The 17,000-nt window shown below is 43.5% G+C and overlaps 1 protein-coding gene across 1 annotated transcript in view; it reads left to right on the forward strand.

Annotated features, from left to right (window-relative positions):
• HECW1 (HECT, C2 and WW domain containing E3 ubiquitin protein ligase 1) overlaps positions 1-17,000 on the forward strand; it is a 198,737-nt gene that overhangs the window by 177,600 nt on the left and 4,137 nt on the right. Inside the window, 6 exon segments of the mRNA XM_080976081.1 lie at positions 3,418-3,531; positions 4,164-4,316; positions 11,730-11,828; positions 13,236-13,365; positions 14,564-14,710; positions 16,008-16,122. Coding sequence (XP_080832207.1) covers positions 3,418-3,531; positions 4,164-4,316; positions 11,730-11,828; positions 13,236-13,365; positions 14,564-14,710; positions 16,008-16,122 — 758 coding nt within the window.

Genomic DNA, 17,000 nt, shown 5'->3' on the forward strand with positions numbered 1-17,000 from the left:
CGAAAGATGATAGGCATGAAAAGATTTAAACTCTCCTTCTCCCCAATTATTCAGTACAAATTGCCCCTCTCAGATCTGCTTTTCCCTATGAGAAAGGAGCTTTTGTGGCTTAAAGACATGCATTGCGGAGTAGTTGATAGTTTGTCTCCCAGCCCCAACACCTTGGGCTTATTGTGCCTTTTAGGCACCCACCAGTGTTGAAAAGTAAGGCTTTCATAAACCTTTTTATTTCTCAGTATTCCTTTCCATGCTTTCTGAATATTTTGAGATCTGACCTCTATAATTTTCTGATGCTGGGCTGTGCAATTCACATTCTGAGTGGTTTGGCAGCAGACCTGCCTATCTATACCCTTTTGCCAGGGATAGTCAGAAATATGCAATGCCTCAGCCTTGAAAGTTCAGGCTGGCTTCTGTCCCAAACCACTTTCATAGCTTTGAAAACTAAACAATTAAATCTAGACGAGTGTCATCGGCAGAATATGCGACCCTGAGCCAGGAGAAGCCCTAATTGCTGATTACTTGCTCATGCCATCTGATCTTGCTATGCGGGTTCAAGGGGAGAATCCAGAAAAGGGTAATGTTCCGTTCCTAAAAGGGCCGCATTGACTGAAATATTATTGAACACTTGAGTGCTTCTATTGAAGGGAAGCTGAAAAGAATGTGAAATTAGACCATTCCAATTCTGTATTTTAAAATAAGCATTTCCTATACATGTCAGATACTTTTCTAAAACCTTTCTCTGTATCTAATACATTTATGAGAATGTTGAAGGTTGTAGGCATACTATAGGACATGTTCAGGCATTGCAATCTGGGAAGACATTTCAGCTTGATAGGATATGAATATTAAAGAATCTTGCATACCTCTGTTATCAGCTGAAACACTGTACTTATTCTGGAGCCGTGGTAGTCTGAAAAGAGCCAGTGTGGTGTAGTGGTTAGAGGCTGGACTAGGACCTGGGAGGCCAGGGTTCAAATCCCTACTCGGCCACGAAGTTCACTGAGTGACCTTGACCCCAGTCACTGCCTCTTGGCTTAACCTACCTCCCAGGATTGTTGTTGTGATTAAATAATGGGGGTGGGGGAGTACAACCATGTATGCCACCTTGAGCTCCTTGCTCAAAAAAAGGTAGGATGCGAATGCAATAAATAATAAAATCAGTTTATCAGTTGGCTAGAGGCCTCCTTCTACAGTAGGTGCTGGCACAGCCCCTCATAATCAGGTGGGCTAATGAAAAGACCAACATACAAAGCCCTTACACCTCAACATTCCTCAGATGAAAATAGGGACATTTCTCAATCCCTCCTTGACCCCCATTCCGCCCACCCCTGAGCATTTCCTATCAGAAGAAGGGTGGGTGTCACCACTATACTCAAATGGGACACAGCACACACACCTCCACCATCTTGAGAAAATTCTTTAATCCCAATCCTATTTTATTATTTGGTAGATTTACAAAAAGAAAAACATACACCAATAAATAAAATTTAGAAAGCAGCAGGATTAAATGCAGACACACAAAGCATAAAAAGACTCCTTATGCTCCGCTCTGCTCCCCTTCTTTTCTTAAAAAAAATATATATTTTAGGTTTCAAAAGTTTACAAATTTGATACATATTTCCCCAATTCACATTCATTTCAGATTTGGCTTCCCCTCCACCCCTCCATTGTTTTCCCTTATTTTCTAAAATTGCTGCATATTATGATTATTCTATGTCATATATATTCTCCAGTACATATTTTACTGCTGTACTTCATTCAGATACGACCTGCGTCTTTACACGTTTACAATAATTCTTTAAATATTCAACAAAGGGTTTCCAGTACTCCTTATAGTCTGCATCTTCTTGATCTCTATTTTTTATAGATTTGCCAAATAGGCATATTCAGTCAGTTTTGACTGCCACTCTTCTTTCGCTCTGCTCCCCCTTTCTTCCCACCCTGCACTCTGCCTGCCCCTCAGTGCCAGGGCATCCCCCAGGGCTGGGCCTCGGTGGTGGCAGCCTCTGCTTGGCAGCTCTCCTGCAGCCACTATGAGCTGCCCAAGGGAGGAGGCCAGCAGCAGCCATGGAGAGGCCATAGGATGCTCCCTCACAGCAGCTACTGCCACCATTGCTCAGGACAATTGCTGGCTCATCCTTCTCCCCAAGCTCAGCACTGGTAGTGCTGGTAGGGGAATAGGGACATTCTGGCATTGAATCTGAAGCTGGGATGGCTTTCATAACTCCGGGACTGTCCCTGGAAAATTGGGGCACTTGGAGGGTATGGAGTCCCCCCCCCAAAATATCCTCATATGCCAATAAAACTAAGAATGAAACCAGCTGAAAATCTGTTCTGATATTTTGATCCCTGATTCTGATGTTTACAGTTCTATATGTTGCAATTTTTAAAGCCTCCTTAGGACCCAGATGTGGTGAAAAACGGGCCTTACTTTTTAAATATATAACATCAACCCAGGTGTGGTTATTAGCAGCTCTCTGGAGCAAGCACAGCGATACCAGTTTTATTTGGTCAGTGCTGATTTCCCCAAGCAAGACATACTCGCTTGTGAGCATAATTATACTAACTTTGTGGTATAACTCAAAATGGTCATAGCAGTGTGTCTGCATGTAATTATCTCCAGTAAAGATCCTGAGTAGTATTGATTATTCCCCAAATTAGCATTTAGTATGTGTTTGTGTATGTGTGTGTAATTTGGTAAGCTTACCTTTAACTGTGAACTGAGCTGAATTTCTCCCCCACAATGAATTACCGTATTTTTCGGCCCATAGGGCGCACCTAGTTTTTTCCCCCCGACCCCAGCCCCCAGAACAGGCAGCTCTCCGCAAGCCGTGGGAGAGCTGTGCAAAGCCCGAAGCCTGGGGGGCGCTGAACTCAGCGTGCCCCCCAGGCTTTGGGGTGCAGGCAGCTCTCCACAAGCTGTGGGAGAGCTGCGGGAAGTCGCGCAGCTCTCCCACGGCTTGCGGATAGCTTCCTGAAGCCTGAAGAGCAAGAGGGGTCGGTGCGCACCGACCCCTCTCGCTCTCCAGGCTTCAGCGAAAGCCTGCATTCGCCCCATAGGACGCACACACATTTCCCCTTCATTTTTGGAGGGGGAAAAGTGCGTCCTATAGGGCGAAAAATACGGTATGCAGAAAACTGCATACTTCTCACACACTTTTCACATTGGTTCTCTGCAAAGAACTTTTGCTATGACATCTGAATTGAGCCACTGTCTGCCCATTTTTATTCCCATGGAATTTTTCAATGATGAAAAATAATGGGTCAAATGGGTTTTTACTGGTTAATGTTTGTTCTTCACAAACTGATAAGGTATGATAATAACTATCTGTGACCAATGTTTACAAAATAATAATTTTAAAATTCCAGCAGTCCCAATTTTAACTTTTTGGCTGTCTTTCCTCTACCTCATTGTAGGTTAATAATAAGGCGCGACCACCTGCTGGAAGGCACTTTTAATCAGGTGATGGCTTACTCTCGGAAAGAGCTCCAAAGAAACAAACTCTACGTCACATTTGTTGGAGAGGAAGGGTAGGTACTGAGAGGTCTGAACCCCTGATATGCTAAGCCCCATGGCTAAAACAAGTTTGTTTTCTGCAGTTCTATATGCACTGAACTTCATATGAAATATGGCACCCAATACAGCTGGCACAGAATCAGAATTTGTTTAAAGTCCACTTTCTAGTGTTCATCATTCTAGACACATTGGAAGTAGTCAGCCCAATTCAGAAAACAGCAGAAATGTTAGAGTTCCAGTGCATGCATGGGTCTTCTATGCCAGCAATAGCTCCCCTGTTTCTTCTTTTCCAATTACATGGTGGAAACAAACAAAACCTATACAGCTTTGTGGCAGTATCACTGCTTTAAACAAATTTTGGAATCAGGTTTTATGAATTGTGAAACCATATAAATAGCCACAAATGGAAAGTTTACAGGTTAATAGTTCTGAGTTCCCTGTTGCTTGTACTGTTTATTTAGAAACAGAATGTTAAGTTGGATAGGGATACACTCCAGTACTTTATCTGAATAGATTTACAATCTACTCACAACACAAATTGAAAGTAATATGTACCTGCATAGGCTTGATTAGGAGACAACAGCACCCTGTGTCGTGAAACGTGTATGAATTGTAAAAGTGTTTGTCCTGTGTGGGTTTTTTCCAGCTTGGACTACAGCGGCCCGTCCCGAGAGTTCTTCTTCCTTTTGTCTCAGGAGCTCTTCAATCCATACTATGGCCTCTTTGAGTATTCAGCCAATGACACTTACACAGTACAGATCAGCCCCATGTCAGCATTTGTAGAAAACCACCTGGAATGGTAAGCTTCCTGTTTAGGTGCTATTTGTAACAGTAATTTTAGTTTGTGGGGCATCGTATCCAATGAAATGGGTGTTGCAAGACACTAGACAGGTGCAAAGACTTGTGGGAAGCAGGCTGGACTCCCTCAGTTTTTCCTCCCGTCTAGACACAGACAGTACGTTCCTCCTGGCTCTCCTGTCTAAGCTAAGTTTTTTACTAGTTTCTGAACCCTCTTTTTTTCTTTAGATTTCCCTTTTCTTAAGCCATGGTTTCAGATCATGTTTTATTAACTTCTGCTTAGAACGAACCACAGTTCCCTGACCTATGAGAGAGAGAGAGAGAGAGAGAGAGAGAGAGAGAGAGTGTAATAGACATATAAAAATAACATGTACACCTAAACATCTTTGTGGATTCCACAAGCACCACAAGGTGGTGCTATGTTCAGGCTCTTTCCTTCCTGTTATACTTTTCAGTTCTCATCATGGGTGAGGTTTCCTCTCCCCACAAAGTCTAAAAATCTTCCTGCAAAGCTCCTAAAAGAAGCCCCCCCCCCCCCAAAAGCTGCCCAATGAGGACTACCATGATTAGTGGGCAAAAAATGTTGACTGGCGGTTGTGGGGAGAAAGATGGGGTTTGCATTGAACCGAATGGCCAGAACAAGAGCACTCTACATAGCAAGATTTTGTGGCAGGTCTCACTTGTTCCTTTTATTTCCAACGTTCAGGAGTGAGGGTTCATCCCTATGTACTGTAGCTGAAAGAGTACCATCCACTTACAAGAGGGAGATTTGCAGGCGGAACCCAATATTTGCAGAAGTAGAAAAAAGCTTTGGGGGAAACCCAAGGAGTGCCCCCCCCCCCAGGACTGAGTGTGCTCAGTGGCGATAGAGTGCTGACTGGCTGGGTGGGGGAGTTTCCCTCAAGCTGCTCTCATGCCCCATCAGTCACTGCAATGTGTGTCTGCAGTGCCTAAACCACCAAAGTCGTAACGATTGCTATGAGATAGGCAAAGCCACAAGGCAAGAGCCAATTTTCCACATGACAAAATTTCTGCCTGGCCCCGAATACAGCGACCTACAATGTCCATAGCAAGGTCTAGAGCAGAATATAAGGGAGGGAGAAGTGGGAGATCCAGCAACAAAGTGGATGATAAGGTTGAGGGTGGCTCTTATATACCCCTGGAATGGACCCAAGCGAAACCTGTGGGCACACTTGGGCCTGTGCCCTGGGCTTTGCCAGCCCCCTAGCCTGCTGGTGATAGCCTACCCACAAATTGGCCTATCAGCCACAGCCTTCAAGGTAGGCTGTAAGCCTCTGGTGGCCGATGGTTGCCGCCTGAAAGATGCCCTGTCGCCACATTGCATCAGGAGGGCAACACCAGCCCGCAACACTGCTGGACGAGGTAAGGGCAAGCATACTTGTGGTGGTGGGGTCAGGACTAGAGGGGATCAAGAAATTCTGGACTGACTGCAGGTCCAGTCCTGCCAGTGACTCTCATTGCTCCCTCAACAATAGTAAGGCAACAGAAACAACCTTGCTCAACAATGAATAGCCATTATGTAGGCACCTTTCTCAGTTCATGATAGGAAACTCCATGCAGGCACAACCGTGGAGCACAATTGTAAGCTATAGTGTATACATAATTTCAGGGCAAAGGGGCTTGCTCCACAATAAGAAGCTTTAGTGCAGGCAGGGAAAATTATTACGATCTGGTTAATGTTGAACATCAACAGTATTACTCATATGTAGGAAAGTGCCCTGCCCCTGCAAGCACAGAAGAACTCATAGCGTGCAGAAATACGTTCTCTGCTTCCCTGTCACAGCCAATATTTGGTCCCATGCCAAGTGCTCACACTGCTACAGAAGGCTCAGGAGGGGCTTCCTTCTGTTCCTATCCTCACCCTACTTTTTGAGGTGATTCCTACTGCAATCCCACCTTCATCTTGGGGCAGGAAGGTTAAGAGGAATGAAGGACTTTGAGAGGCTTGGAAGAAAATCCCCTGGAGCCCATGAGAGAGATTGTTGAACAGCAACCATGTGTTACAGAGCTGCAGGAGAGGTGGGGAGAAAGGAGGTGGTGCCAAGCAGCAATCTTCTTTCTTTTTAAAAAAGACTCGATTTTTTTAAAGCAGCCAGTGAGACAGAAATGAACATTTACAGAAAATTAACACCAGAAGCTAACAGTGTTATCATTCTGGGACAGTATAACAGATTCATCCAGTGTTTTATCACAGTAGGCTATTAATCCTTCTCTGAACTTTATCATACTGGTCTGCTTTGTTGCAGAGATGAACAGGGAGCGCTTTTAAAAATAAAATTTTATTCCTGTTTACTGGCTGTACCTAAGAACTTTCCCAGGGAATTCACTATTTGTGGCATAAAAAGAATACAACATTGAATAACGTATCATTGAGAGAGTCTTTTGTCATTAAGGATGCAATGCTATGGCTGTTTTCCTGGGAGTAAGCCCTCAAAGTAGAGTTCTGTGGACTATTAAGGCCACAATACAAAGCACAGTTATCTGGGACCAAGTTCCACTGAATGTAATAAGATTCAGTTCTGATTAAACATGCATAGTACCAGGCTGTGCGTCTGTGTAAACGGAATGGTCTGAAAGACTTGTGTACAATTGGCTGATGAAGGAGCGCATAGGAAATTGTAAGTGCTGAAGGATTAGCATTATGGAAGAAAGGAAGCAGGTGTGCGCAGAGAACTTTTTGGCTGGATTAAAGGTGTCAACAGGCAGTCACAGCTAAGTAGCATTTGTACTCATTAACCTTCCCTGCCCTTCCTTGCTCATTTTCCCTCTTGCCCCTGGTAGTTCAGGTGCTTGAGTAGTCAGCTTTTTAGTAGCTCTGCTCTTCTGCCTTTAAGAACAGCCTTACACACAGAAACATAGCAGGGAAAGTTATTCCTCACTTGGTGATAAAATGATAGGGAAAACTTCACCTGCAGTATTTCTGCATGGCAGGCTGGATGTTGTTAGAGCTACTGTAGCAGAGCCATGGCAAGGGGCAGGCAGAGATTGGTAGTTGTCCTTGTAGGAGCTAGCAGGAGTGAAATACGAAGTAAGCCAGCAGCCAAATAGCACCATGCCATCTATTTATTTTGCCTGGTGATAAAAGTGCACTTTTGCCATTGACAGCAATAATAGTTGCAGAGTTTCTTCCTGTCTTAAGCAACACAACCTTTATGTATAAAGCTGCTAACCTACTGCAATTATGAACAGAAATAAGGGACGGGATCTACCTTAATAAACAGAAAGACCAGGATTGGTCCTCATAAATACATAAGAAAATCCCTCTTGGATCAGGTCAAGGGTTTCACTTAGTCCAGCCTCCTTTCCCCACCCCACCCCCAACAGTGGTCATTCAGATGCCCCAGGAAATCTTCAAACAAGACGTGAAGGCAATAGGCATCCTGCATGGTTTGTCCAAAGTATCTGGTATTCAGGTATACTGCCTTTGGCCTTGAAGGTTTCCTTTAGCTACAATATGTATTAGCCCCTGATAGACTTATCCTCTGTGAATTTTGCTTGTTATATGTAAGGATCATACATCTGGGTTTTCACTGTGCATATATGTACCCAGGATATTATTCAACTTTCCAACATATATAGATGCAGGATCATCACTCATTGGGATTTTATTATTATTATTATTATTATTATTATTATTATTATTATTATTATTTGATTACGTGTATCCCGCAAATCTGGCAGCTCCCAACAGAATATTAAAAACATGATAAAATATCAAACATTAAAAACTTCCCTAAACAGGAGATTTATGTTTTCCTACAGTGCATCTGTAGAGAAATGCGGTAGCATGTGAACCAGTTCTTACATATCACATCCCTGCTCCCGATTTTCTTCTCCTTCTGCTAGAATTCACCTCCCCCAAACATTCCACTTGTATAGTTAGGAAGATAAACAAGAGTCAAGTTTAACTGAAGTATTTGCCCTCCAGGTAGGATTTGAATTAATTCTGTTTGTTCTTCTATATAAGTTTTATTTTACCTGAAAATCACACCTCACCAAACTATCTCATATTTCAATTCCTTGAGAGAAACATCTCATGTAGATTTTGTCAAAAATTCATTATCCTTTTTAAATAATGCAGTGAATTTTTAAACTATTTCTATTTTAAAACACGCCCTTTCAAAAGGAAATGCTTTATTTTAAAGTTAGCACAGGGACAAAGGCCCTGGTTTTATGTTACTGGAACATCCAATGAAAGGGCTGCTACCTTCTTTTTTAAGATTCCTGTGTCTTTAATAGCTGCATGGTAGTGAAAAAAATCACTGGGTTAAAGCTAGTTTGGTGCAGTGGTTAGAATGTCAGACTAAGACTTGGGAGACCAGGGTTCAAATCTCCACTCTGCCAGAAACTCTCTTGGTGGCTTTGGGTCAGCCTAACCTATCTCATAGGGTTGTTGTTGTGAGGGAAGAACCTTGCACACTGTTTCTGGCATAGACATACTTTCTTTGCTTGTTAAATTGCTCCTTTATCTTATATGCATACTATATAGAGTTCATTCACACATTATCAGCAGTGGTCTGCTGTGATGAAGCTGCCCCCACACCACTGCTAAGATGGTTAGCAGTAACACGGTTGTATGCATGGCACCTTCCACGCAAGCATCACCAAGGGAACAACAACGCAGGCGTGAGAAGCAACCGCATCACTTTGCATGTGGCAATCGTGTGGGAATGGCCCTGTCAAAGCAGCTCCAGACCCTCTATAGGCAGTGGGTGCTTTCCAGGGTTGGACTGGAATACTTCAAACAGACCCATTGAAACATAATTCAGTGGGTCTTCTCTTTGACTTAATTGGCTGTTGCCCAGTATACATACTAAGCCCCCGAGTCAGTAGAAAAGACTGCAATCTCACAATAGCCATTCTTGTTTTTTGACAGACATTCCAGATGTGATATTTAGATGGTGCAATCTAAGCTCAGCAAGGCATTCTTTATTATCTGGTTTACATTGTCTTATTACAGAAAACACCCACCTAATACAAACAGAATCCAAGCATATAATTTGATTGGATTATATCCAACTGCATAGGAATCCATAATGGATTACTTACCTTGCATTAACTCACTTCTCTTTAATTTTCTCAACTATACATACAGATGAAAAAGCAAAAGCAAATTAAAAGAAACTATCGCCTTACCTGAAAACATAGTTATTATTGTTACTATTATCAGAGCCGAAATTGGATAGAGTCTAACAGGCAAGAGATATCAATATGCCCAAACCTCTTCTGCAGGAAGGCTGCTGATAAAGAAGGAACATAGTTCCTTCAAGAACCATCAAATGGAGAGGATTAGAAGGTTGTCCATATGTCAGTTTTTAAAATAATAATGACTAATTTACTGGGAAGTCTTAGGGAAACAAATAGGATCATGAGAGTGTACTTCCATTGCAGGCATCTGAGTTCTTTGAAAGTTGCTACAGCTTCTCTATCTACCTCTGCCCTTGACCCACAGTAAAAGAGTGGGGTGTTTATCATGTTTCTACATTGCTACAATACCTATCGTAATAGCTGAGACAGATCTTTTACCCAATCTGACTTATATTTTTAACTTGTAGCATCTGGCTTTCATTGTGCAAGTTTCTAACCTTGCTCAGCCTCCTGCCATTCCTGTGTAATTCTCTCCCTCTCCTTCTCAACACATTGCACTGCCACAAAAATGAAATGAAGCAATTTTTCAAGCATACTGAACATTGGGCTTTTGTCTTGGGTATGGAAACACCTGTAAGAGTCATATAACCCCATCATGTGTTAATGGTCACTGGAACAACATAAGCGCCTTCTCTGAAACGGAGAGAATGTAGAGTTAGCTCCAACTGGATTACAGGTGGCCGCAGGAGTCCAAAGCATGACATTTGTCCCAAATGGATAAACTGTATCCCCACAAGGATACAGTTGCCTGATAGGGAGAAATGATGCTTTAATAAGATCAGTGTTTTTCTTTTTTTAAAAAAAGCTAGCTTGGCTTTCTCAATCATTCTCTATTTCAAATTCTTGGGGTGGGTCACACATGATACCCTCCATGTATGAATCACAGGTCTAGTAGCCACATATACAATTTTGATATCACTTCACATCCTCTTCTACACGCTACTTTTCAACAGTGGCGTAGCGTGGGGGGTGCCAGGGGTGCCGGCCGCACCGGGCGCAACTTCTGGGGGGGCGCGCTCGCTGCCTCCGGAATCGCCCAGAGCCCCATGGCAGCGGCTCTCAGCGCTCGCTGCGGAAGGCGCGCCAGGCAGCCCCTCCTCACCGACGGGCAGCGTTCGCCTGCGGGGCTCGGCCAGCGCGCAGGGCTGGCCGCATGGAGTTGCCGGGGAGCCGCCGCCGCCTGCCATGCCGCCCTGGCTGCTTCAGCCGCGTCCGACAGCCGGCTCGAGGCTCCTTCCGGCCAGGTCTCCCGATGGGGTGCTGCGGGCGGAGGCTTCGGCACCAAGCGCCACGCCGCCCACCCGCCCCGACGGGGCCCGCCCACCCGCGCCGGAGGCTGGCCAACCCACTGGCCCCAGAGGCGCCCCCTCCCCGCGCCAGAAAGAAGCCGCGTCAGGGCTAGCCGGGCCGGGGAGGGAGACCGAGAAGGCTGCGCCGCAACGCCCAAAGACGCGCGTCTTGGCGCAAAGGGGCCCACGGCACCCAGACGCGGAAGGGACCCTCTCCCCCTGACCCGCCACTGAACTGCAATTCCCAGCTCCCTTGGCAAATCCCAGTGCCCAATCCCCATGCTTTATTTGAGGCAGGGGTCCTTTAATTGCAAAAACAACACCACGGAGGGCAGTAGTCACTACGAAATTTGCCCCAGAGTAGAGCCGTCAGTATTAATGACCATGGTTAGGGGTTAGGGGGCGCAAATTACTTGCCTTGCCCCGGGTTAGGGGGCGCAAATTACTTGCCTTGCCCCGGGTGCTGACTACCCACGCTACGCCGCTGCTTTTCAATAAAGTAAGTTCAGACATATTGTGTTGACATCAAGTATTCTAGCAATGATACTAGTGTACCGTACTTGTGTGGAATGAATGCAAAGCAGGATCAGAACGAAGCTGCTCTGGGACCAAATTCCTTCAATTATTTTCAAAATGGCTCAACCATTTGTTTGAGAAGGAAATTCATTTAGGTTTACTTTGGGGGTTGTTTGTTTGTTTGTTTGTTTGTTTGTTTGTTTAAAGCTAAACCAAGCTGTGGATTAGCTCCTAATAGCACAGCAGCAACAGGAGCAGAGGAGCGAAATGACTACATTTCCCGCCCCCCAGTGCGCCAGCATGCTTGCTTGTTCCCACCTAGCCATAATTTGACTTAGTTTTATGTGTGAATGAGACTACAGGAGAACATGCTCCATGTTCTTGTCTCCTGAAGAACACATCATTTACACATCACTTATTGTGCATTCTTCCTGTGGCAGGTTCCGCTTCAGTGGCCGTATCCTTGGCCTGGCTCTTATTCATCAGTACCTTCTTGATGCCTTCTTCACAAGGCCATTCTACAAAGCACTGTTGAGACTGTGAGTATTTTGCACATCATGGTAGATGCTGATCCAAAATTGCATCTCTCCCCTCCCCCTTTGGAGGGTGGATGGGGAAGTAAATAATTTGGAACACAATTTTTTTTATCAATCCTATTGTTAGCACTTGATAGAAAAATGTTGCAATCCTGTGTATGCATGCCTGTTAGTAAGCCCCATTGAATATTGCGAAGATGCATAGACTGGGACTTCATAACTGCAGTCCTACTGTAAGGCACTGGATGATGCTCCCACCTGCAGTATTTCAGGTGAAGCAAGAGACAAGCAGTGCAGATGGCGGGCAGGGCATAAGCATCCCAGAGTGCCCTTACCCTCGTGCCCTGTAGCAGCCATGCAGGGGGCAGGGGCATCTGAGAGGGAGGAATGCCAACGGATAAGAGCAGAAACAAGCACGAGCCCAGCATTACTCACCACAATATATCTCTGTTGCTTCCTGCTATTTCAGTGCAACTGCTGATTTTGACTGTGGATACTGCTGATCTCCATAGCATACTTTTTAAAATCATATGTGCAATCCCTGTTGCTCCAAAATGTACTGTTGCAAATGCCATTGAAAAGCATTCAGATTGAGTTCAAGTAACACTGAGTCATTTGTAGCAGAGCTCCAAAAGGAGATTGCTTGCTGTTCAGTAGAAAATAGTTTTCTTGCCCTTGTAATAGTGGTGGGACCTTATAGTACGTATCTAAGATTACATTTTATGGTTTTTTTTATGGGTAAGAACCAAACTCAATTGTTTATCATGATAAACCTGAATTTGCTGTCCTTGCATAAACTTGCAAACCTGGGCAGCTAAAAGGGTTTCAGTCACAATTATTATTATCATTTATTAAATTGTTATACTGCCCTATACCTGCAGATCTAAGGGTGGTTCACAGGATGAAATCACAATATAAAAACACAAAATACATAATCAAAATACAAACAAGACTAACCCAATAACCCCCACCCCAACACATTTTTAAAGGGCATTGAATGTCAGTCAGCCAAAGGCCTTGTTAAAGAGGAATGTTTTGCCTGGCGCCTAAAGGTGTATAATGAAGGCATCAGGTGGAATTCCCTGAGGAGAGCATTCCACAGACAGGAAGCCACTGCAGAAAAGGCCCGTTCTCATGTTGCCACCCTCTGGACTCTCACTGAGGAGGCACATGCAGAAGGGCCTCAGAAGATGATCTCAGGGTCTGGGTAGGTTCATATGGAAAGAGGCAGAACATCTATATTGTTCACTTTGTGGCTGAGGCACTTTGAATTTGCCTCTTTCAAAGAAAATCTATATAACAGAGTTTGATGTAAGACCAAACAGCATTTGCTTTGTCAGAAAAGGGCAGTAGTAGCTGTGATCCAAAATGGTGGAATCAGGTGCACAAGCAAACCTTCTCTATTATCAGGCCATGTGATCTAAGCGACTTGGAGTACCTGGATGAAGAGTTCCATCAAAGTTTACAGTGGATGAAGGACAACAACATCACTGATATTCTGGACCTCACTTTCACAGTTAATGAGGAAGTGTTTGGACAGGTAAGCAATTATATGTATGTGATAAACTACCAGAGATTTGGAAAATAGGGTGAAGCAGGTGTATTCAGGCTGGAAGACCACAATCACTTGGACAAAATGAGTCGCTGTTGGTGCAACATAAAAGGAATAAGAGATTGAGAGCTGAATAAGTGAGAGTTGGAAAATAAGAGAAGACACAAAACTGTTTGGTGACACAGTAGAGCTGGTGATATTGGGGGAAATAGGAAGTTCATAAAATTGCAGAGTTGGAAGGGACTCCGGGGGTCATCTAGTCCAATCCCCTGCAGTTCAGCTGCCTGAGTTGAGCAAAAAACCCATATTCAAACCAAAAGGGCAAAAGAAGGTTGAGAATCATGAGTTTCAACAAGGTACATTTGCACCACAGAGGTAGTTCAGAGCAATGTCAAGTGGCAGAAAGTAGCACTGCTGCATTGACACCATTGACTTAAATGGATTTCAGAGTCCTTCTCTCTGCCCAGGGACCATAGCCTTGCTCCAGTTATGCTCCCCTTCTTTCAATGAGTTCAGGATGGCATTAGTGGGAGTTACTGCACTTTTATCTTCACAATAGCCCTGTGAGGTAATTAAGTCATCCAGTGAATTTCATGGGGAAATGTGGACTTTCAAGCAACCAGCAGATATTTCAAAAACAAATTCAGGATGATGACCACAAATACAGAGATTACAGAGGGTTTGTTTTACAATTGAAAGTTAACCATTGTCACACACACACCCTTTGTGGTGTAAAAGCACTGATTGTGATAACCCATATATGCAAATACCAATCTGGAATATTTAAAAAAATATTTATCATTTTGCAGGCACCCATTTGTATGCTATCCTTCATCTCACTTTATCCTCACAACAAGTAGGCTAAACTAAATGGCCCCCAGATCACCTAGTAAGTTTCATAGTCGAACAAGGATTTGAACCCAGGCCTTCTTAGTTCATGCCCATTACAACACTGTGGCAGCTGACAAAGCCACAACAAAACAACACTCTTTGAAATTGTGCCATAAAAATACTAAGAAGTTAACATAAAACAGCATAATACAGAAACTAATAAAAAGAGGTATTAACCATACATTGATAGAAAACTCTTGTTCTGCAGTCTGTATTTGAATTTTGAAATGTGTTACTATGGTTACTTTTACTCTGCTGCTCAGTGTTTATTTTTGTTGATTAATTTGTTTACTAGGTAACAGAAAGGGAGTTGAAATCAGGAGGTGCAAATACACAGGTGACTGAAAAGAATAAGAAGGAGTACATTGAAAGGATGGTGAAGTGGCGAGTGGAAAGAGGTGTGGTTCAGCAAACAGAGGCCCTGGTCCGTGGCTTCTATGAAGTAAGTACCAAAGAGGGGCAGCGTCCTTGCCAGTCACGGGCACAAGGGCATTCTGGCTGGAGAAATAAATAACAAAAATAGTGGCTTTCCTCATGGAATATTAATAGGGAAGATCTGCATAAACTGAATGTGCATGGTAATGACCAACCAGTATTTGAGCATGCACAGTGTTCTCGCAAACTGTTGTTGACCATAGCACAGTATTACAGAATGTCAGTTTGTGCAGATCGCAGATATAGCTTAAAAGGTAAACTGCATGGTGGCGGGATTTGTGGCTGTATCCATTTTTCATAGAATGATTAATATGTCTGAGGATTTATTAATTTTTCACTCCAAGGAATGTAATACTCGAACTGTTCCCTATGCTTTCAGTTGAAGGTGTGGGAAAAATTGAAGCTACAGATATCATGGGATAAAATTGCTTGCTGGTTAAGGTTGAACATTAATATTGCTTTGTAAAAGCAGAGTAGCAGGAAAAATGCAGTTCAACACACTAGCCCTGACCTAGCCCAGGTTTCACACAACTAGTTGCACACAAGAACATGTGACCCCTTCCACATCACATGCTGCTGCCAGCTCAGTGGACATTGCAGTGTGGGTGTGCCCTGAGATGTCTTTCTTCTTATGCACATATATCTTTGCGCTGGAACATTGTATGACTATTCTCATTCTTTCTCTTCTATTTACATCTTCTATTTTTACTGGTCAGCATTGTATATAGCAGGGGAAAACTGCAAAATTTATTTAGCAATATCTGATCAGCATAACCACCCAGAGGACTCAATTAATTGGCCATTATTACAGATGTTAAAAGTAAATAAATATGCCTTTGTTGATGTAGTACATTAGGGGGATTGGGAAATACTACATGAATAAGTTGATAATGTTGTTGGGGGCGGGGAAGCTGTAGGTAACTTAGGTCACTTCAAGATGATCTGTTTAATGAACATTCATCCTGACTTGTTTGTGGGGAGATTGGACAACCTTGCATCAATAAAGCATTGGTCCACACTTTCCAGTCCATTTCCTCATTGATTTCCTTATTACAAAACGTCTGATCTTTTGAGGAAGCAGGCTTGTTTCACAGGAGCTCCAAATCAACTCTTATTGTTCAGCCTGAATTTGTTAGTAAAGGGGAAAACTTGGTTCAAATCCTCATTGCCCAGAATGTAGTTGGCAGATATCTGCCAACATGTTTTAGCCTGCCTAAGAGCAGTCATGCCTGCATGTGGTTTTTCACTTTGACAAGGCTTTGTATGTGTTGTACTGTCAGCTTCAACTGTGGTTTGTCTTTCAGGTTGTAGACTCAAGGCTTGTCTCTGTTTTCGACGCTAGAGAGCTGGAATTGGTGATAGCTGGCACTGCGGAAATAGACCTTAATGACTGGCGCAACAACACAGAATATCGGGGTGGTAAACTATGCAGTTGTTTTTCCTTCTCATCTTCCATTTCATGATGCTTTTGCCCTCATCCTCTTGGTGGAAATTCTCACTGTCCTCTTAAGAGAGACTGGCCCATAGACTAGGAGTTGGCACAGATGTCTAATAACACTACTGATCCACCCCCCTCCAAAAAATCCACCCCGTGGTCATACTTGGCTTGTTTGTACTTGTCCTCAGGCTTACACACACCTGCAATCACTTATAAATACTGGAAAAATTCTTGGAATTGCTACAGGACCATAAAGGACTGCCTGTGATTAAATGAATCCCTGCAGTCCTATAATATCCTAGTATACATGTATACTTTCTTCATAGTATCTGTGATCATATCAGATTTGCTCATCCTCATCTTAAAACTTGGACACAGGTCTACTTCTTGTTCTCGTGGGGTACAACTGAGGATGTGTCCAAGTTTTAAGATGAGGATGAGCAAATCTGATATGATCACAGATAGGACACAGAATAACCAGAGAAAAAGAATGTATAGCACTGCACAATTGTTCTTGCCCTGGGAATCCTTAAAACTGCATCATTAGAGGGGAAATGCAGTCAACTTGCACGCATTTAACTTTCACAATCACAGCTTTACATGTTAGGCAGCCAGCCAGCACACACAGGAGCTCCAAATCAACTCTTATTGTTCAGCCTGAATTTGTTAGTAAAGGGGAAAACTTGGTTCAAATCCTCATTGCCCAGAATGTAGTTGGCAAAATAAATGCACACAAGGCAGAGAGCTTAAAAGCACTTTCTGTACTGGGCTTTCCCAGCATGGAAAGAGCTTTTAAACTCTCTGCCTTGCTTACTGAAAGACTTGTGTGGGCTTAGGGAGGCTCCTGCAAGATGGAGGA

This window comes from Podarcis pityusensis (genome assembly GCF_964106645.2).
Source record: "Podarcis pityusensis genome assembly, chromosome: 12".
NCBI classification, from domain to species: domain Eukaryota; kingdom Metazoa; phylum Chordata; class Lepidosauria; order Squamata; family Lacertidae; genus Podarcis; species Podarcis pityusensis.